This window comes from Aquarana catesbeiana, linkage group LG05 (assembly GCF_042186555.1).
Source record: "Aquarana catesbeiana isolate 2022-GZ linkage group LG05, ASM4218655v1, whole genome shotgun sequence".
In the NCBI taxonomy this organism is placed as follows: domain Eukaryota; kingdom Metazoa; phylum Chordata; class Amphibia; order Anura; family Ranidae; genus Aquarana; species Aquarana catesbeiana.
Genome location: NC_133328.1, coordinates 30022046 through 30045586, shown reverse-complemented (window position 1 = coordinate 30045586; position 23541 = coordinate 30022046). Strand labels below are relative to the sequence as shown.

The 23541-nt window shown below is 42.3% G+C and overlaps 1 protein-coding gene across 1 annotated transcript in view; it reads left to right on the top strand.

Annotated features, from left to right (window-relative positions):
* The first annotated feature begins 358 nt into the window (after window positions 1-358).
* Window positions 359-23541, top strand: part of LOC141145778 (protachykinin-1-like) — a 50408-nt gene continuing 27225 nt past the window's right edge. The window contains exons 1-4 of the mRNA XM_073632653.1: window positions 359-685; window positions 8962-9106; window positions 20840-20945; window positions 22358-22381. Coding sequence (XP_073488754.1) covers window positions 8996-9106; window positions 20840-20945; window positions 22358-22381 — 241 coding nt within the window. The 5' untranslated portion in view covers window positions 359-685; window positions 8962-8995. The remainder of the gene's footprint in view (window positions 686-8961; window positions 9107-20839; window positions 20946-22357; window positions 22382-23541) is intronic.

Here is a 23541-nt window from a genome sequence, read left to right as displayed (position 1 = left end):
CTTCCTTCATGTGGTCAGCGGTACCTGTTTAGAAATCACATCTCATTTCCTTTCTAGCTGAATACCGCAAACAAATCATATCCTACTGCCTTGTATCAACAATTTTTTGGAAAGCACCCATAGTAATCAACATAAAAGAGTCATATATAAACAAAGCTTACGTGACACCCACTGAATGCATGTATGTTACTTTGTATACACGGGGCATGATTTTCCAATGGAATCAATGAAGTCAATACATGTTTTTAAACTTTATGGCGCAGCATGACATCACGATACCGGGCAACATGGAAGCATTGTCCACAAGTCAATGATTCCTTAGAAGCTAGCAGAGACACAAGTTGACATTTACAGACATTTACAGACTGCACACCTAGGTGGTGCCAGGCCATGACTCCACAGCTCCAAATTTAACTAGAAGATCTAGGCCAGCCTTCTGTTTTTTCCAATGCTCACTCATCGGAACAAATTCTTCAACATGGCTAGGTAATCAAATAATGATTAAAAACAAACACGAGGAAGCTGTCACTGTTCCTTGTTTTGGGAAGAAAAATTTCAAAGTTTATTAGCTTTAAACAAATTAGACACATTTGCTGGGCTGGTCATCAGGGATATAAAAACGAAGAGGCTGTCTGTAGATGTTCAGATACTCTTAAGGCTGGAAGCTGATCTGCTCTACAAAGGAGTAAGTACTGAATACGATGTTTAGTGGTTTGTTGGCTTGATGATGGTTTTTGGATCAATCTTAAACTTTATCTATAGTCTAATTTTTTGCAAGGTTTAAAACCCTTTCAGGTTTTTATTGCTTTTTCAGTCTCTACTGGGAGATTCACACTCTTTATTTGTCCCAATGGCCCAAGTTTTTGGGAAATCCAGCATTTTACAATTGTCCAATGGAGACACGTGTTCCAATGACAACTGTCCAAAAGCAGTGTCCACTCCAAAGGTTTCCTTTCATTTTCTGTCGTGTCACCAAAAAGGGTTTTAAAAACGTTGTCAGGTTTTTAATGCTTTCTCTGTCTCCACTGGAAGATTCACACCCTCTGTCCTGATGGTCCAAAATGTTGGGAAATCCAACATTTTAAAGTTGTTCTGCAATAGAGACACCTGTGCCAATAACAACTGTCCAGAAGTAGATGTCCACTCACTTCAAAGATTTCCACTCATTTCCTGCTGTGTACCCAAAAGGTCTTTAAAAACGTTTTCAGGTTTTTATTGCTTGCTATGTCTCCACTTTAAGATTCAAACTCTCTGTTTGTCCTGATGACCCAAAATGTTGGGAAATCCAACATTTTACAGTTGTTCTCCAATAGAGACACCTGTGCCAATGGCAACTGTCCAAAAGTAGATGTCCACTCACTTCAAAGATTTCCTCTCATTTCCTGTAGTGTGCCCAAAAAGTGAAAAGGTTTTTTAAAAACGTTGTCAGCTTTTTAATGCTTTCTCTGTCTCCACTGGAAGATTCGCACTCTCTGTCCTGATGGCCCAAAATGTTGGGAAATCCAACATTTTACAGTTGTCCTTTAATGGAGACACCTGTCCCAAGGACAACTGTCCAAAAGAAGATGGCCATTCACTTTGAAGGTTTCCTTTCATTTCCTGTTGTGCCCCAAAAGGTTTTTAAAAACTTCGTCAGGTTTTTTCGCTTTCTCTGTCTCGACTGGAAGATTCAAACTCTCTATTTGTCCTGATGGCCCAAAATGTTGGAAAATCCAACATTTTACAGTTGTCCTCCAATGGAGACACCTGTCCCAATAACAACTGTCCAAAAGAAGATGTCTACTCACTTTGAAGGTTTTCTTTCTTTTCCTGGTGTGTCTCCAAAAGGTTTTTTAAAAACTTTGTCAGGTTTTTATTGCTTTCACTGTCTCCACTGGAAGATTCACACTCTCTGTTCTGATAGCCCAAAATGTTTGGAAATCCAACATTTTACAGTTGTTCTCCAATAGAGACACCTGTGTCAATGACAACAGTCCAAGAGTAGATGTCCACTCACTTCAAAGATTTCCACTCATTTCCTGTAGTGTGCCCAAAAAGTGAAAAGGTTTTATAAAAACTTTGTCAGCCTTTTAATGCTGTCTCTGTCTCCACTAGAAGATTCACACTCTCTGTCCTAATGGCCCAAAATGTTGGGAAAACATTTTACAGTTGTCCTTTAATGGAGACACCTGTTCCAAGGATACCTGTCCAAAAGAAGATGGTCATTCACTTTGAAGGTTTCCTTTCATTTCATGTTGTGCCCCAAAAGGTTTTTAAAAACTTTGTCAGGTTTTGATTGTTTTCTTTGTCTCCACTGGAAGATTCACACACTCTATTTGTCCTGATGGCCCAAAATGTTGGGAAATCCAACATTTTATAGTTGTCCTCCAATGGAGACACCTGTCCCAATGACAACTGTCCAAAAGAAGATGTCCACTCACTTTGAAGGTTTCCTTTCTTTTCTTGTTGTGTCCCCAAAAGTTTTTTTAAAAACATTGTCAGGTTTTTATTGCTTTCTCGGTCTCCACTGGAAGATTCAGGCTCTCTGTCCTGATGGCCCAAAATGTTGGGAAATCCAACATTTTACAGTTGTTCTCCAATAGAGACACAAGTGCCAATGACAACTGTCCAAGAGTAGATGTCCACTCACTTCAAAGATTTCTTCTCATTTCCTGTTGTGTCCCCAAAAGATGAAATCTCTACAATGGAACACGGAAAAAATAAAAATGTGTTGAGTTTTTAACCATTCCCTATGCTATCCAATTTTTTTTAAAGATTTGGCTGCATACACTGTAGCTTTAAACTGATCCTGACAGGAATTTGGTATCTTCAGTGACAGCTTATTTGAATTGCAAGCTTTGTCTTCTAATCCTGGGTTTACTAATTAGCAAGAAAGATAAGATTTCTCAACAAGAAAAAAAACAGGTCGGCTATAACAGCTCTCACATTTCTGTACTCATACTTTCACTTTACGTAAATGTGTTACACATGATGTATGATCACATGGTTGTAGAAAAGCCTGAAATAATGTAGGAAACACTTTTACTTTCTACCCTCAGTGAGCTTCTAATGTACTGTAATGTAAAGTGAACTGTAATGTAAAGTGGACACTGTGATATAAAGGAGACTGCTCTGTAAAGGGGGCACTGTAATGTAAAGGGGTGCTGTGATGTAAAGGGGGTGCTGTGATATAAAGGGAACTACAGTGTAAAGGGGGCACTGTGATATAAAGGGGACTGAACTGTAAGGGGGCACTGTAATAATTTACCATGCCCCTGGTCACAGTGCCCCTAGCAATCACAGCCTCCTCCATTACAGTCCCCCTGCAGTCTGCCCCCCCCTTCCTCTTTCCCCATTCTAATATCTGCCTCCTCTGCTCACGAATCGTACCTTTAGCAGGGCAGAGGCTGTGATGAGTCCATGCTTCCTCTCCTGGCCCGACAATCTCATCCTATCAGCAGGGCAGGGGGCGGAAGGAGCTCTCTATTCTGATCTGCAGCTCTTCCAGCCCCCTGCCCTGCTGATAGGACATTGTGGGCCGGGTGGGCAGAGGAGCCAGGAGAGGACAAACATGCATGGCCGCACAGCAGGTGGTGAGTGGCGAGCGTGGTCTGTGATAGCCCTGTGCGAAACACAGACACCTCCCACTGTATGGCTCTGTCATCAAGAGGCCGAGGACTGGTAATGGTCCCCGGCCCAGAGATTGGGGACCCTGGCTGTGGACAACAGAACTTCTCCCAGCTATGTTATGGAGGGGCAGAGGTGTCCCATAGTTCTAACACACTTCATGTCGTAGGATGACAATGGTTTCCCCCTATAGATACAGTACAGTAAGTAAGCATTGTCACCCTAGAACAGGAAGCATGTTACTAGTATTACAAAAGAGGCGTTTCACCAGGCCTACAGAAACCCCACTCAGCGCCAGGTAGCGATGCTAGTCGCAGAGCTGCTAACAAGCATGCAAGTAAAATTTCATAAATGAATAATAATAAATAGCACCCACTTTGTAGAAAGGGGGGAATATAACCTAAACACAAAGAGCAGCTGTTTAAACACAAAAGGTCACATACAGATATAATGTTTCAAAAAATCTAAAAATAGACTATAATGACACACTAAAACAGCGCTAATGTTGAACTATCATCCAATAGACACGTGGCCAACTACACATGCATAAGGAAATCCATTATAGGAACATCCTTAAAGAAAAAGTCCCTTGAAGAAATAAGTGATGCAGAGTTCAGGGTGTACTTCAACCAGGTCATCAGTTGATAATAAAAAGAATTCTTAATGTGCACCTTCCACCGATCACTCAGGATTCCACCCAGTGTAGACACACTCCCCCTAGGGGGTTAAACTCACCAGAGTTGGAAAATAATAAAACATTCAGAATGATCCAAATCAGCAAACTGGAGTTGACATCACTCATAAGGGATCAGGGATGTTCAGGGCTCATAATGCATCAAAAACAAGAAGAGAAGCATAATAGCGTAATCCTGTTTATTGATTAAACCCCTTCCACCACATAAAAAACTCCCCTTCAATATATACACGTACATCAAATCATAAAATCAATATGCAATCATAGAAGCAGGTAGTAGGAGCGTGTTTTACTTCACCATGAACCGTCAGCGCCGCCAGATAGGAACCGCGATTCACTTCCTAGTTGTGCAGTAGGCTCAGGTGGAGCGCACACGTCACTTCCTACGTCGCGTAAGCCACGCCCTGACGCGTTTCGTCATATCCTGACTGTCGAAGTCAGGATATGACGAAACGCGTCAGGGCGTGGCTTACGCGACGTAGGAAGTGACGTTTGCGCTCCACCTGAGCCTACTGCACAACTAGGAAGTGAATCGCGGTTCCTATCTGGCGGCGCTGACGGTTCATGGTGAAGTAAAACACGCTCCTACTACCTGCTTCTATGATTGCATATTGATTTTATGATTTGATGTACGTGTATATATTGAAGGGGAGTTTTTTATGTGGTGGAAGGGGTTTAATCAATAAACAGGATTACGCTATTATGCTTCTCTTCTTGTTTTTGATGCATTATGAGCCCTGAACATCCCTGATCCCTTATGAGTGATGTCAACTCCAGTTTGCTGATTTGGATCATTCTGAATGTTTTATTATTTTCCAACTCTGGTGAGTTTAACCCCCTAGGGGGAGTGTGTCTACACTGGGTGGAATCCTGAGTGATCGGTGGAAGGTGCACATTAAGAATTCTTTTTATTATCAACTGATGACCTGGTTGAAGTACACCCTGAACTCTGCATCACTTATTTCTTCAAGGGACTTTTTCTTTAAGGATGTTCCTATAATGGATTTCCTTATGCATGTGTAGTTGGCCACGTGTCTATTGGATGATAGTTCAACATTAGCGCTGTTTTAGTGTGTCATTATAGTCTATTTTTAGATTTTTTGAAACATTATATCTGTATGTTACTAGTATTGTGCAGAATGAACAAGAAAAAAAAGGTGTACTATAACAGTAAACCTAGGTCGGACTTTAAAGGCATAGGAAACAACGAAGAGGTATGAGAATAAACACTATTTATTGAAAAATACACAACATGAATAGAACAGTACAGAAAAATTAAAAATGATGTATACTGATACATAATGTGCAGTGAGCCCTTGTGTATCTACGCGTTTCACTGTTAGACTTCTTCAGGATACAGTCAAGGTTCTACAGATAGCAAATAAAGAGAATGGACCTCACTGTCTTGCAGAGAGAAAAGTCTCAATTATAAGTATCCAGAAACTGGTTCAGAGGGTACCATCCCACTGGAAACAGGCTCTAATACACCACCGTCAGGATCTATGCACAGATAGGTCAGGCCAGCCCAATCTGCTAGTAAGAGAGGAGCAGGAAAAGCCAGACGGTTCCAGGGACAGGGGCAAAATAATGCACAAAGAGTGGAGGGGAGCCAACTATGGGCTTCAAAGCCCACCAAGCAATGAGAACACCCACCAGGAAAAATAGTCCAAATATGAGACTGAGAGATTGTTCACAATGTGTAGCAAAATTTTAATATTTAGACAATGAGGTATGACCCCTGGGAGACAGCCTTGTGCTAGTCATGTGAGTGCGCTCCTTTTCTGTTCATTATTAGTATTGTGCAGAGTACTGAAATCATGCGCTGGAAGCTAGTTGTATGCAGCAGAACACCTTTACTTTCATGGAGGATATCTTTATCATGGAACAGAAAAAAGGAATATACAAGAATATACAAGAATATAATGAGGAATATAGTGGGAAATAACAACTGTATATATTCCTCACTATAGTTTCCTATAACAACTGTTTGTTGAATTGTTTTTAATGCTTTTTACATTTTTAAAGGTATTAAAGCACTACTATAAATGTGTTATATGATATGGAATTGGCACTGATGGGTGACTTGGTAATTCTCCCTTTAGCTCTGCCCACTCCCCACCCACTTGTGAAACGCGTGAAACGCATTGTCACGGCAACAGGGACGCATGCGTTTCGCGTTGGCCACAGCGGCTTCCTCCATCCGGGTACTGTTCTTCCACCCAGGTGCTCCAGTGACGCCATCCACACGCGCTGGCAGACTCTGGCTTGGATTTCCATCAGCTTGTTCTATCTTCATGGCCTGGCCCTATGTGAAAAAAGTAATTGCCCAAAAACAACACAAAGGGGGTTATTTACTAAAGGAAAATCCACTTTGCACTGAAAGTGCACTTGGAAGTAAAGTCGCTGTAGATCCGAGGGGGACATGCAAGGTAAATAAAAAACAGCATTTTAGCTTTACATGATTGGATGATAAAATCAGCAGAGCTTCCCTTCATTTCAGCTCTACCCCTCAGATTTACAGCGACTGCACTTTCAAGTGCACTTGCAGTGCAAAGTGGATTTGCCTTTCGTAAAAAAAACCCAAAGGCTCATCTCACACTTATCAAAAAAACATCTTAATTATCCCCAAGACTTTTAGGCAAATATTCTGTGTACTGATGAGACAAGAATTTAACTTTTTGGAAGGTGTGCGTCCCGTTACATCTGGCATAAAATGAATACAGCATTTCATAACAAGGACATCATACCAACAGACATGGTGGTGGTAGCTGATGGTCTGAGGCTGCTTTATACCTTCAGGACCTGGACGACTTACCATAATTGATGGAACCATGAATTCTAAGCTCTACCAGAAAATCCCAAAGGAGAATGTCTGGCCATCAGTTCGTGACCCCAAGCTCAAGTGCACTTGGGTTATGCAGCAGGACAATGATCCAAAACACAACAGCAAGTCCACCTCCAAATGGTCCAAACAAAGCAAAATGTAGGTTTTGGAGTGGCCTTGTCAAAGCCCGGACTTAAATCCAATTGAGATGCTGTATCATGACCTTACACTGGCCCTTCATGCTGGAAAACCCTCCAATGTGGCTGAATTAAAACAATTCTGCAAAGAAGAGTGGGCCAAAATTGCTTCACAGCAATGTGAAAGACTCATTGCCAGTTATCGCAAACGCTTGATTGCAGTCGTTGCCGCCAAGGGTGGCACAACCAGTTATAAGGTTTAGGGGGCAACTACTTTTTCACATAAAGCCAGGCAGGTTTGGACAGCTTTTTTGCCTTATTAAATTAAACCATCATTTAAAAACTGTATTTCGTATTTACTCGGGTTATCGTTGTGTAATAAAGTGTATTTAATGATCTGATTCATTTAAGTGTGACAAAAAAAATTAAAATCAGAAAGGGGGCAAATACTTTTATATATATATATATATATATATATATATATATATATATATATATATATATATATATAAAATTGCCTATTATAAACAAAATCAGGGTTTATATATGCTTACAAAAAGGTGCTGCTTTCCTGTTTATGCTTAATCTTAATTAGCTAGCCCCTTCTATGTAAAGTTCTGGAAGGGGGAGCTGGGGAGGCATGTTCACCATAATTAACCATATCTATACTGTGCTAGCAACTCTTCATTATCAATCGCAAACTAGATGTCCACACTGTTCTAACAAAGGGTTAACCCACATAACACATGTTTGCCATGACAAAATGGCAAAGAGGGTGGTTTTTAATGCCCACGCAGCACATATGTTGCCTATAAGCCACCAAAGTTTTTGTCCTGAGGGCATGCTCCCTAAGTGCATCCATCACAGTGACTGAACTTCCATAGACAACTCCCGGTTTCTCGTAACGATTGGGTTTTAACAGGACCGCTTCCCGATCATGTGACCATTATAACAGCCAATCACAGTGGTCATGTGATCAGGCAGTCCTTCCCCCAGGCATAAAGACCTTGTTAACTACTAGGGCTGGGCTACAAGGAGATCTCCAGGCTTGGGAGAGCATTGTATATCAAGGAACTTTTTTTGTAAAAGTTTCCCTCAGTCTTTCTCTTAGTTGTAAATTTCAAATTATTCTGAAACACGCATGCTGCTTATAGAATCCTATAAATAATCCTACTCCTCAGAAACAACTAGAAAGTTAAGAAATAGTTTATAAAAAAATCCTTTTTAGGTACGCTGTGTGAACATATAAGAAGCATATGATTTCACAAATTTGGCTGCGAAGGTGGAAATGCACTTTAAGCTCCTTGTTTAGTAGTGGCCTTTTAAACTTGTTCGGTTCCACAAAGCCCCTTCAAATGGGTACTAAAGGACTGGAACCTTTGGGTTATAGAGTCATGACCCTATAATCAACCCCAACCATGGCACTTTCTACATAGGGTTGAAGGTTCTCCCTGAGTTTGATGGTCTTCCTTCAAGTACTGGAGTTTGCTAATTATTCCCAAGATACAGAATTGACGTATTTGGCTTATGAACAGATTGGCACTGAAGGGTGTATGACTGCGGAAGTGTTAGACTGTGAGCTCCTTTGGGGACAGAGGCTGATGTCATTGGTTCTACGCACTTTGTAAAGAGCTGTGTAATAACTGGCACTATATAAGTACGACAGATAAATAAATAACCACAACCGTTCTGCTTTTAAGGAGCGACGCTGAAAGAGAAGACCAGGATTCCAATATGAACCTCATAGTAGCATGTCTAGTGTTCTTTCTCTCTGCGACACAGTTACTGGCGGAGGATATGGAGTGGACCGAAGGCAGCTTATGGCCAGAAAGTGAATTAAATCAGGTAAGACTGCTGGGATACTTATTACTGTATTACTGAACTGCAGCAGGCAAAAATCAATTCCTCTGCCCTACAGGATACATCTGTGCCATGTATCAGAGCGGTATAAATCTCAGAATCGAAGGGACAGAAATACAAATCATTTGGCAGGTAGAACAGAGTTCAATGATAGTGCACCTAAAACGCACTGCACAGATGTGAACCAACCCTGCAAGATCATGAAAGCCTTAGTTCACCATTGTATTTGTGATCTTTACCTTCATAGTTATGTTTAGTTACCTTTTATTCCACTATGACACCGTTTCTCATCTTGCAATGTCCTTCTTGCCCTGTCCACATTCCCAAAAGGACAATATTAACCAGTGTAGTAAATCCATCATAATGCATCTTGAATTTATCAAAGTCCCCAGAGACAGTATCCTGGGTAACAGGCCTATGTACACCACTTAAAAGAGAAGAATGTTCTTTTTATATTCATACTTACCTAGCTAGATACCGCATCAATCCGATGCTGCACCTGTCCCCCGCTGGCTCTAACCCTGAGAACAGAGCGATCAAACAATGCTGATAGCTTGGTTCTAATGGCTCTGTGAGCAGAGAGCTGGTGACTGTCAGTCACCGACTCTCTGCTCTGCCCCCCCCCCCTTGTGATCACCGTGCGGCCGGTTCAGGCTCTCAGCGGCTCGCTGAAAGGCTGAGCTGGGTGCCGGTCCAGTTTTCTGGGCAGATGCCAACCATATGGGCGTGATCCTTCCCGAGCCTGGGCTGGCTCTGTGACATCAGCCGGCGGTGGTCTTCAGCCCACTGTCTGCTGAAAACAGTGCACAGGAGTGCAGAACGAACTGCACTCATGTGATCCATGGGAGAAGTACAACCAAATGAGCTTTAGTTGTATGTCTCCTTTAAATCTCCTTTAGAACAAAATCTCTTGTCATATGGAGGCCATATTCTGTGTCAGCTCCTGTATAGCTGTATGCTGAGCCAACAAAGGGGAAGTTGCCACAGCCTCTTCTCTGTGGCACACCAGCTCAGTTTTCTTTGTCACTACTAGAGTGGTTTCCCTGTCCTCTTGTTCCCAGGCCAACGCTTCCACCACAACAATGTTTAAGGTGAGGAAAGGTTGGGACTTCACCTGTCCGTGCAGGACCCACCACATGGGGCCAGCACTCACCCCGCCTATTAATTGGTCCCATAATAGCTTGTTCAGAGCGGCTATATCAGCACACTCCTGAAGCTCCTTTTTTTTAGCTGCTTCCATCATTTCTGCAGGGCTACCACAAATTGAGTAAGGCTTTCACCCTCTTGCTGTCTGCGAATGAAAAATTGGCATCTTAGCTCAGTCAGAATAACATTCTCCTCAAATAGGCCTTCTAGCAGTACCACCATTTGCTCCAAGCTAGCTTGTCCCTCCACTGGCAGTACCATGATAGCTTGGTGGGCATCATCCTCCAGTGAATTAATAGCTTACTCTGCAATCAGCTTGGTGGGCATTTAGAGGTTCCTTTTCCAACTCTGTCAGCAAGACATAGGATCCATGAGCGTTAGGGCTAGCACTAAAGTTGCTCCTAAGGGTGCCATAGTGGTCCCTAGACACACGTCCAAGCCAGCCAATGTATGAGAAATACACTGCTGACTATAATGAGTTGTGGGTGGGGCCAGTTGATTGGTACCCAAGATGGCGTCAAGGCACACAGAGACCAAGTAAAGTAGCACCATTATAATTTGGTTAACTAGAAGTAACAAATAACATGTGGAGGGCAGCGGCAACATACAGTCCAAAACAATATAGCATCAGAGTCTTGATAACACAGGAGACTTGCATACAACAGTTCTCAACAGCCTTGCAGTACTTTAAAACAGTCCCAAGACTTGAGGTGTCTGATCTGAGTGAAGGGGGTGGCTGATAGGCAGAACAGCGGTGCAGGCACACTTAACAATATGAAAAAAATATACAGCAAATATACCGCGCTGTCTGCAACCAATGTAAAAGCAGCTAGCACAGCAATAGATCAATTGCAAAAAATGAAAACATGTAAGTGCAGCGCTCAGAATAGATCTCAGAATAAACTGAAAAATAATATATATATATACATAAAGTGCACAAAAATGATCTAAGAAGAAACTCAAACAAACATATATATATGTGGACAATGTGTATAAACACTAAAATATATGTGTATAATAGACCAAAAAAATTAATGTACTATGTGACAATCAAAATATGAGTGAATGATGTCCAATAATGTGAAGGAAAAAAATCTTTTAAAAATAAATGATAGCCCTCAGTGTTTGGACAGGTGAACCAAACAATAAATTGTAGATATCCAAAACGTGGTTCAAAATTTAAATAACTGACACTTGAACTGCATAACGATGTGACAAAGGAAAATGTCCCCAAACTTGATGATAAGTGATCCACCACCAGAGAGTCAAAAGGCTTACCGGAGCAATTGAACCCAAATGAGTGTACAGCCAATGGGTCAATCAGGCTTGTAAGGCCACACACCCAGGGGACACTGTCACAGAGGACACGACTTTCAACCAGAAGACCAACTCCAACAATGGACCTCAATGGGATAGGTAATAGACAGAGAGCCACACGGATAGTTGCTCCAATAGGACACATTTATGAAAAGGAATAAGTAACTACATAGTGTAATCCCATTTAAATCGAAAGTAATATATTCAATAAAAAAGGAGGAAACACACTCACATTTTAGTAGATAAAAAGCACTTAAGAATAAAACAGCAACTTCAGCAGAGCATATAGACGCGTTTCGTCTTTTAAGACGAAACGCGTTGGCACGCTCTGCTGAAGTCACTGTTTAATCTTTTTTATCTACTAAAATGTGAGTGTATTTCCTCCTTTTTTAATTGAATAAATTACTTACAATTTAAATGGGATTACACTATGGCGGTTATTTACTAAATACAAATCCACTTAGCACTACAAGTGCAAACTACAAGTGCAAAGTGCACTTGAAATTGCACTGAAAGTGCACTTGGAAGTACAGTCGCTGTAGATCCGAGAGGGACATGGAAGGAAAATAAAAAACAGCATTTTAGCTTGCACATGATTGAATAATAAAATCAGCAGAGCTTCCCCTCACTTCAGATCTACCCCTCAGATTTACAGCAACTGCACTTCCAAGTGCACTTTCAGTGCAATTTCAAGAGCACTTTGCACTTGTAGTTTGCACTTGTAGTGCAAAGTGGATTTGTCTTTAGTAAATAACCCCTATGTGCCTACTTCTTCTTCCTTTTCATAAATATGTCCTATTGGAGCAACTATCCATGTGGCTCTCTGTCTATTACCTATCCCATTGAGGTCCATTGTTGGAGTTGGTCTTCTGGTTGGAAGTCGTGTCCTCTGTGACAGTGTCCCCTGGGTGTGTGGCCCTACAAGCCTGATTGAGCCATTGGGTGTACACTCATTTGGGTTCAATTGCTCCAGTAAGCCTTTTGACTCTCTGGTGGTGGATCATCAAGTTTGGGCATGTTTTCCTTTGTCACATCGTCACATCGTTATCCAGTTCAAGTGTCAGTTATTTTGAACCACGTTTTGGATATCTACAATTTATTGTTTGGTTCACCTGTCCAAACACGTGACTAAGGACTATAATTTATTTTTAAAAGAATTTTTTCCTTCACATTATTGGACATCATTCACTTCACATATTTTGATTGTCACATAGTACATTCATATTTTGGTCTATTAAACACGTATATTTTAGTGTTTATACACATTGTCCACATATATATGTTGTTTGAGTTTTTTCTTAGATCATTTATGTGCGCTTTATGTATATATATATATATATATATATATTATTTTTCAGTTTATTCTGAGATCTATTCTGAGCGCTGCTGCACTTACTGTTCACAAGCACACTTAGTAGACCGATAGCAAGATCTTTGTCCCAGCTCTAGAGTCCTCATATAGCAGAGCCAGTATCGGTATCCCTGTGTTGTCCCTCCTCAACAGAAACCTCTCCCTCCCGGTGGACATCCTGTCTCTTCATTATCCACTTCGCAAATGCACACCAACTACAATGGAACAGAGCTATTTATTAGCATTCCCATTTCTAAAGATGGCTGCGGAGGTCATCCAGTCTTGCAACGTCCAATCAGACAGCTGCCTCCCTGTTGACACCTATGGAGGCTTCAGAGGAACAAAGCTTCTCTCATCCTCCATTCTTGCTGTACAGCAGTCAGCAGCAAAACAGTGCCACCTACAGAGAGGAGGATAAACTGCACTCTCCTGCACGGGGCCATCTCCGGGGATTGTCTGGTGTTGGCATAAACTGTCAGAAATGACTCATGCAGATAGGAAGGAGACATGAGAAAATCACACTAAGTGCTTTGGATTAAGGTAAACACACACTATACTCTGCATGAACAGGTGATCTGTCTCTTCTCCCCTCAAAGAACCGGAAACTGTGTCTTTTATACACAGATTCCTGTTTTCGGTGTGCCCCGAGCGTTCGCGGTGATCGCGACTGCCGGGCACTCGCACCGGCTCCGAGGGCGACCAGGGCAGGGCTCGTTTCACCCAGCCATGCCATTCTGCCACAGTACAACTGCGGCAGCTAGTCGGCAAGTGGTTAAAGTAATGCAGTGCCGTATTGCATAAAATGGCCTGGTCATGAAAAGGGGGGGTACATCTTCCGGATAGCAGTGATTAACGGGGAGCAGTAGGGGAAACAGTTAAAAAGTACCTCAACCATGTGTTTAGTTTTTTTTTTACCACCCCCCCAACCACAAATGTAAAGGAGCCCTTAGCTAACTTGATGCCATTGATAGACAAAGAAAGAAAAGCAAAAAGGTGGGCAAAGGCTGATGATAATGAAGTCTTGATTACCATGAAGAACGGATTGAAGAAGATGCAATTGACAGGAATTATCAGGAGACCGGGATGAGTAGGAGAGGCTGGATGAGGAATCCATTAAGCCTAAATGAGGCTAATGTTTATTTCATCTGGCGGTGCTCTCTGCCTAAGCAGAATATACTTGAATTAAACCCATTCTGTTATGCGCTGGGAATTATCACAATAGAAGAAAGGAATTTAAAGAAACTTTTCTTTTTCCCCCGTGACATGTGGGGTTGAGCGGTTCTCAGAAAATGCTGCGAGACGCATGGAAGTGCTTTGTGATCGCCGCCATCCCTCCCGCACGTGTTGACAAATTAGAATTCATTTTCATTAACGTGATGGACCAAATTGCTGGTAATCTGTAAGTGTTTGTTTTACAGGGTTCTTGCCAGTCTGTAGAAATTTTAATATGCCACTTTCAGACAAAGCAAAAAAAAATATTTGCTAATGTCAATAAATAGCTAATATTAAAGCCCAATTCCAGAAAGAAAAAAAAAAAATTACCCCCCCCCCCCCCCCAACCCCACAAGGGTTGAATGGTCATTAAAGTGTTAGTAATCCCAGGAGCCTGCATTCACTATATCACTACAGTTCACAGAACATGGAAATGTAAGTATTTTAGTAAATATAAACTGCTAAATACCTTTTTCTCATCAGCAGTATATAGCAGTCTTGTGACTTCGATCAGTGTCTGGTTAAAGCTTGTAGGATGAGTTTTGATTCTCTGACTGTCCTATGAGGCTGCAGGACCCCTGACCCTCTGTCTGGACAGTGCTGATTGGCCCTGTGCTGATCACATGCGCTCTCCCAAGGGGGAAAAAAAACCTCTCTAGCAATACACACCAAACTGAGCATGTGCAGCTTGCCCCCAAGGCTCTGTTCTATCAGCAGATAGATTGGGGACAGTGGAAGAAGGGGAGAATCAGAGAAGACAGGATCCAACAGCCTTTTACACAATGCAGAGGATTAACCCCTTAGGTTCCACATTGAGTATAACAAGCATGATTTACTGCATATACAGACTGATTTTACTGTTGTGGGTTTAGTAACACTTTAAGGTAACAAGCCTTTACAACCACTCTAATAGCACAGTGGTGTAGTGGGTAGAACTCTCCCCTAGCAGCTAATAGGGTCACTGGTTCAAATCCCGACCACGACACCATCTGCCTGGAGTTTACATATTCTCAGTGTGCCTGCATGGGTTTCCTCCCACACTCCAAAGACAAGCTGGTAGGTTAATTAGATCCTGTCAAAAAAATTGGCCAAATATGTGTTTGTAAGCGTGTTGGGACCCCATAGGGCAAAGGACCACGCTATACCGCAGATTTACATCGGCGGCAAAAAAAAAAAGCGCCCTGAGGCGATTCAGTTCGCATAGGTAGCGCTATACAAGTCATTCATTCATATTATTATTATATTAATGTAGCAAGGTCCCAGGCCTCCTTTAGTCTAATGAGAGAACCTCCAGAGCCAGGGACAGCTGATATCCTTCTGTATAGAGTGGGTTGCAAGGTATAGCGGGTGTAATGTAAGGTAGATTCATGGGCGCCAGACACTTCTTAAATGCAAAGAGATTTATTTTCTCTTAAGCAGAAGGTTGGGAGAGAGGGTTAGGGACAGGACACCCTTAGGTAGTTGCAATGTCAATTGGCAGACTCCGAGACTTCTACAGGTAGACAGCCATGCAGGGAAAGGCATCCAGCAAGACACCACATCTGCATGAGTAGGCGCGCTCATGTCTCCTATGGCAACAGTCTTATGCCCCGTACACACGATCAGACTTTCCGACAACAAAACCGCGGATTTTTGTTTGACGGTTGTTGGCTCCAACTTGTCTTGCATACACACGGTCACACAAATGTTGGCCAACAATTACGAATGTGGGAACGTGGTGACGCACAAGACGTACAACGAGCGGATAAAAAGGACGATCAATAGCCAGTGCGCCACCCTTTGGGCTCCTTCTGCTTGATTCCGAGCATGCGTGAACTTTTGTGTGACTGACTTGTGTACACACGATCGGAAATTCCGACAACAAAGTTTTGTTGGCGGAAAATTTGAGAACCTGCTAGCCAACCTTTGTTGGCGGAAAGTCCGCCAACAAATGTTCGGTGGAGCGTACACACGGTCGGACTTTCAACCAACAAGCTCACATCCAACGTTTCCCGTCGGAAAATCCGACCATGTGTACACAGCATTAGATCAGTTCCTAACACAAGATGTAATTACTTTCTATACAGTCACTTCTTTTAGATTCTCAGCCCACTGAGCTCCCAGTCTCTCTCTCTAGACTTGCTGATTCACTGCCACTGAATCCCGTGAGCTCTTCCAATCTTCTTACTTAGTATCTTCCTCAAGCGTCACCCCCGCTTCCCTGCTGGGTCCCTGGCTTAGCACTCCAGATATTCCTCAAGCATCACCCCACTGGCCTGCCTGGTCCCTGGCTTGGCACCTGCTGAAGTTTCCAGATTCTTCACCGTCCCCTGTTGGTGAGAACACTGCTCCGGTACTTGCTTCAGATACTCACGGTGGACCCTGGTAATAAGGTGGTTGGTCCCTTAGTGGTGACAGCTTGACACTCCAGATACTCCTCAAGCATCACTCCACTGGCCTGCCTGGTCCCTGGCTTGGCACCTGCTGAAGTTTCCTGATTCTTCACCGTCCCCTGTTGGTGAGAATACTGCCCGGTACTTGCTTCCGATACTCACAGTGGTCCCTGGTGATAAGGTGGATGGTCCCTTAGTGGTGACAGCTTCCCCTCTACCTCCGATCACGACAGGTTCTCCAGCCGGCAGAACTGCCTCTTCTGGACGGTTCTTCTGCAAGCTGCAATCCCAACCCTACGCTGCTCTCTTGCTTCTGGATAGGCCCTCAGACAGATGTCCCAGGGATAGGCCTCAGGCTCTGGCCTAGCAGCCCAGGGCAGCACAACACATGTCCACCCAGACAGCCATCCAGATGGCACAGAACACAGATCACCTGACTCCACCCGAATATATAGGTTCTCCCAGCAGGATAAGGGGCCCACGAAAACCCCTGCCCATTGGCCGAGACACCCCATATACTCCTAATCTGTCCTTGCATCGCCCTTATCTTCTCTAATGTCACCGGGTACCCAGCCACCCAGCGACAGAAGAGAGAAGTGCAGCAATTCCAGACTTAGGGTGAAATCAATTGATCCCTAACAATTGGCCAAGGCAACTACACCTGGCAGGTAAATTTCGGGGCAACCCTGCCTAAACATCAGGGTGCTAAATTCAATTTGTACTTACATTGTGCCATCCTGGACTAATGTATGTAAGTATGCAACAGAAATCATTTCTGAAGTTCATTTTTAATAACAATCATTATTTCAATCATAATTTGAACAAAGCAGTAAGTACATAAGTGCCAGCATTGAACATTCGTAAATACAGTTTCAAGTGCAGATTGAACCCAAACGAAAGCGATGGAAAATGAAGGTATAGGTGCTCAGTATTGCATTGTATTATCTATTGTTATATGTAGGCTGCATACACATCATTTGCATCCGGCTTCAGATCTAGAATATATTATATATGAATACAACACAAAAGCACACCGCCCATTAATAGACTATTATCAGAACACAATTGCGGCAGCCCGCTCTGTTGTCTGCAGTGGTGGGATCTCTTGGCATTGTTCCAGAGAAGTTAATCGTGGCTGACACGGTAAATGTGATAAAGTTGATCTCACAAAGGCTGTGATAAATAAAGAGCTTCACCGTGACTGAATAGACGGCCTTACAGTGACAAGAGAAGAATAAGCCATTACTGCATGTAATTGTCAATGTGAATCACAAATCTGCGACTTTCCTCTTACAAAACCTTTAGAGATATTGTCAACGTGCCGGCAATCATGGTTTAGTAATAGACCAGGCTGAGCTGGAATCTAAAAATCTCAAACTTTCACTAGCCAAACAGTTTACACCGGCCATTCTCCACCAGGATTCTGTGGACACATAGGGGGTTATTTACGAAAGGCAAAGCCACTTTGCACTCCAAGTGCACTGCAAATGCACTTGAAAGTGCACTTTCGGTGCACTTGGAAGTGCAGTCGCTGTAGATCTGAGGGGGGCATGCAAGATAAATAAAAAACAGCATTTTAGCTTGCACATGATTGGATTATAGAATCAGCAGAGCTTCCCCACATTTCAGATCTTCCCCTCAGATCTACAGCGACTGCACTTCGAAGTGCACTTATAGTGCAAAGTGGATTTGCCTTTAGTAAATCAACCCCCCCCTAGCGTTCCTCTAGAGGTTGTTAACCTCCCTGACGGTATTCCCGAGTCTGGCTCGGGGTGGAATTTCAGCACCAAAAGCAGTATCCTTGAGCTAGATATATATATATATACATATATATATATATATATATATATATATATATATATATATATATATATATACATACATATATATATATATATATATATATATATATACATACATATATATATATTCAGCACTATAGGAGGCAATGGCATGTACACACAGCTGCATCTACAAATGTGCGCTGCAGTTAGCCCTGTAGAAATACAAGGCACTATCCCCCATTGTCCATACAGAAGGGTCACCAGCCTGCCATGTACCCATATATGGTCAATGATGTCATGAGCTTCCCTGCCTCTTTGTTTAACCACTTCAGTACCACGCTATAGCCAAAAGATGGCTACAGCACGGACTATAGTTCCTCCCAAAACCCTGCTCCCTGCATGGCCAAAAGAAAGCTCTATTTGTAAGAAAGAAATGCTAAACATTTCATATGGGTACAGTGTTGCATGACTGCCCAAATCTCATTTAAAGTGTGACAGCCCTGAAAATTGTCCTGGGCTGGAAGGGGGTGAAAGTGCCTGGTACTGAAGTGGTTAAGCTTCCAGGTATTATTACCAAAACTTAATTGAACAAGCTGGGGTTAGAAGCTCATTGGTTTCTATGCAGAAGTGAGCCTGATTTTCCACTTTCCAGCTTTAGTAAATAAACCCCATTGTGTACTTAAAAGTGGGGTATGCCTGTACTTACCTTGTCCCCTGGATCCTGCGATGTCTCCCCGCTGTGATCAGCGAGCCGCCGTGTCTCGCTCGATTCACAGTGCCGAGTTCTGTTCCCTGTGAGAGTTGCGACGCACGGGGACAGAGTTCGGCACCAAATTCAAAAAGTAAAAAACACAGTAAAGATACAGTATACTATAATCTTACAGATGACATAACTGTATCAAATAATTACACATCCCCTTTGTCCCTAGTTGTTTGTCCAGTGTCCTGCATGCAGTTTTATATTATAAATACTGTTCTTTCTGCCAGGAAACTGGAGATTGTCCATAGCAACCAAAAAATGTCCGTTTACCTCAATAGTGCTTTTAGACCAGCTAGAAAACAGCGATAATAAATTAGAATCACTCGCAGAATTGAGCGATAGTGATTTGTGGGGAAATCCGCCATCAGACACTGAAAGTAATGACAGCGACAATTCTGCAACTGAGCAAATTTCAGTGTTTTTGATTACATTATTGAATATTTTTTATTATTATTATATTATTATTTGTTATAATTATTTATAGTTATTTATTATATTATAATTTATGCTTTCGTTTTTCAAATTTTATCATACCCGGGATGTCTACTAGACTCTTGTTTGGACAGTTTTAAGTGAGTTATTACTTAAGAATTACAGGCCTACAATATAAAACGCCAAATTTCCATGCAAAATAATTGTACCGCTTTCAGCATCAAAAATCTGAAATAATCATAGGGGAGGGAGGTTAAGGGTTCCTCGAGCTTTGGTCGATTGACCTCTCATCTAGACATGTGTGGTTCGTTTAGTTCCAAATTTAAAATTTGGACGAATTTTTCACTATTCAGAAATTTGTATGTATCCGAATTTCCGAATTACAATAGTAACGGATTTAAACGAATCCGCAATGACGAAACAAAATTTGAATCAAATGCTATATGTTTTCTCATTCAAATTGCTTTTGAACTTGATTTGAATTCGAATTTCTGAAAAAGATAAAATAGAATAGAAAATAAAGGAATAAAATAGAAAATAATATAATAGAATACAAAAAAGAAAAGAATATAATATAAAAGCATATAAAATATTGAAATAGAAAATATAGGAATAGAATAGAAAATACATAAATTGAATAGAATAGAATAGAATAGAAAAACATAGAATAGAAAATAAAGAAATGGAATAGAACAGAATAGAATAAAGTCACAATGTGACTTTGCAAACACTTTAATGTAAACTGCTTAAAGTGGGTGTAACCCTTTGAAATGAAAAATTAACAAGTCATACCCTTCTATTTGTTTACTTGTCTCTAAGCAAATCACTTAGTGTGATTTCTGTCTCCTTTCTCATTCCTCTGCTATCTGAGTCACTGCTGACAGTCTATGCTGACACTAGACAATCCTGGGAGACAGATCTGCCCACCTCCAGCACACAGTGGGTGATTGACAGCCTCAGCTGTGCATTTTTTCCTATAAGACTGTGTAGGGGGGGGGGGGCTATCAGTTTCCTCCACTCAGGTCTCAGATTACACTCAGTGCAGTTTGTGATATCAGGACCCCTCTCCCCTTCCTTCTTGAGTTGAGAAATGCTGTGTAAATTCTGGACTTTGAACAACTGTAGAGAAGAGCGGGCTGCAGATGAACAGGTACAACTTATGTAGGAGGGTTTGTTTCATCTCTGTGTCTCACCTGAGGCCAGTCACTTCACTGGGTATACATTGGGTGAATGTTTAGATGGTGGAGTTGGGAACCTCTAGAATTCACCAATTACTTATCTATAAGTTTTCAAGGACCTGACCCCTTTAAGGCATTATCTTTTGTATCTTTGCCTCAATTTTAGGTAGATCTAGAAGAACCAATATACAGATATCGTCTGAGATTCGCACGAAAACCCAACCCAGAACGATTTTACGCACCAATGGGGAAAAGGAATAAAGATGACATTGGTAAGAAGCAGTTTTTTTATATATTTGTGTTAATAGGGTGGTTAGTGTAGTATCCCATTTCCAGTGGTGGCTGCTGGTGTGTTTTTTTGGGGGGGGCAAACAATCCACCCGTTCACACACACCCCCAGTCGGTCGGGTAACGCAACCCCCTCCGGTCGGTCAGTCAGGGCCCTGCACTTACCCCACCTCGCGGGCAGCGCGGCTTCTCTCCAGGATGCGGGTGGCTGCTTTTTTAGATTCCTGCCTCCTCTGTGCGTCTCCTCCTCCTGGTGGCCAATCGGATCAGATCTCCTTTCAGCCAACTGGGTGACGGGTCATGACCCGCTTCCCGATTGGCCAGGAGGAGAATCAGTGTCAATATTCATTCGGATCTAAACAGACCTCTGATGTCTCATATTTGAGACAGGGAAAGGGGCTGAGGACAGAGATTCCCCAGTCCCTTTCTCTACTTCCTCAGCTGCACTGGACAGTGAATCAATACAAAGTGCTTGAGGCTTCCTGTTCATTCACAAACTGAAGCATATTGGCAATAAGGCAATACAGCCATCGCTCCTGCTCAGCAGGTGCCTGGGCCCCCCTTTTGAACTGATGGGGCCCGGTACAGGAGGGCTGGCTGTACTGCCTTATCAGCAGCCCTGATCTGAGTATGACTCGGTATTAGCCTCTTGCAAAATGGATGGATGGACATAAATACAAATCCTTTGGCAGGTAAAACAGCTCCCAGATATATGTTTCATTTGTGTATTGGACTGGTTGTCAGGAGTTCAGCTTAAAGCAGAGCCCTGCCGAAATTTTTTTTTTTTTAAAGTCAGCAGCTACAAATACTGCAGCTGCTGACTTTAAAAATAAGGACGCTTACCTGTCCATGTCGCCCGCGATGTCGGCACCCGAGGCCGAACCGTCCCTTGGACCTCGGGTGCTGCCGCCGCCATCTTCAGTGAGGGAATCAGGAAGTGAAGGCATGCGGCTTCACTTCCAGGTTCCCTACTGCGCATGCGTGAGTCGCCCAGCCCAATGCGGATGGTCCCTGCTGTCTCTGGGACCCGTGTGTTTCCCAGCAGACAGTGGGGGGAAGGGAAGTGGCGTAGATGCCCGCAGATTCTGCAGATATCTGTGCCTGAAGGTGGGTGCAAATACCTGTATTATACAGGTATCCGCACCCCCCTCCCCCCTGAAAGGTGCCAATTGTGACACCGGAGGGGGGGAGGAATCAGATGAGCGGAAGTTCCACTTTTGGGTGGAACTCCGCTTTAAAAATAAATAAATAAACGTGGCCAGCTAACCATTATAATTTTCCTTTAACTGATTATATTCCATTCTTCACCCCTCACTGCCCATTTTGTCTTGTACAAAAAACTTGTACTATAGTTACTACTGTTATTTATATGTAACATATTTTTTTCCCTTTTCAGAATTGAACCGGCCATCTCCAAAAAGTAAGTAACCACTTAAAGTGATACTACACACACACAATGTTTAATTAGCATTGTCCTTTCTTTTTCTGTATGTGGATGATGGCACTGTCATTATTTTAATAAAGAAAAAAGCAGTACCCTTTTCCTAATCGATATACAGCTGTCACATGACCCAGCTCTCTCCCAGCCTGTCTGCAGGGAAACATAAGCAGGAAGAGCTTCTAGTCCTCCGCTGCTGGTCGCATGTTCAAAATAAACAAAAACAGCCTTTGGAATACAGAGTAAAAATGATTAATTAATATCAATAAACTGTTTTTTTGTTTTTTGTTTTCTAAAGGTTTTTATTGCAATCAAAAGGTTTACAGTACAGTACAAAATGATATGAGACTAATGCTGCGTACACACGGTCGGAATTTCCGACAGCAAATGTTCGATGGGAGCTTGTTGTTGGAAATTCTGACCATGTGTAGGCTCCATCGGACATTTTTTGTCGGAATTTCCGACAACAAAAATTTGAGAGCTGGTTCTCAAATTTTCCGACAACAAAATCCCTTGTCGGAAATTCAGATCGTGTGTACACAATTCCGACGCACAAAATTCCACGCATGCTCGGAATCAAGCAGAAGAGCCGCACTGGCTTTTGAACTTCATTTTTCTGGGCTCGTCGTACGCGTTTTACGTCACCACGTTCTTGCCGTTCGGAATTTCCGACAACATTTGTGTGACCGTGTGTATGCAAGACAAATTTGAGCCAACATCCGTCGGAAAAAAAACATGGATTTTGCTGTCGCAATGTCCGATCGTGTGTACACCTACACATCAAGATAGCTTTTGACGTACAAAATAAAATACATATCCATTGAATAGTGCCAATGTCTGGTGTTAAACAGGAAGGAATAAAGTCCATATGAGCTTATCATTGATATGGCGTATCAAACATGACTGAAACCATAAAAGGTAAAAACATCAAGAAAAGCCAAAAATAAAAGCAAAAAAAAACCCCCAGAAAAACAGAAAAAAAGAACAAAATATTAACTCAGGTCATACTTGAAGACAAAATAAGAACCATCGGTTCCACTTAGCGTCATATATAGGGATGGAGTCATTCAGGGTATGAAATATTTTTTCTGATAATATAATTTGATCAACTCGAGAGATAACTTGCGGGAATGGGACTGTAA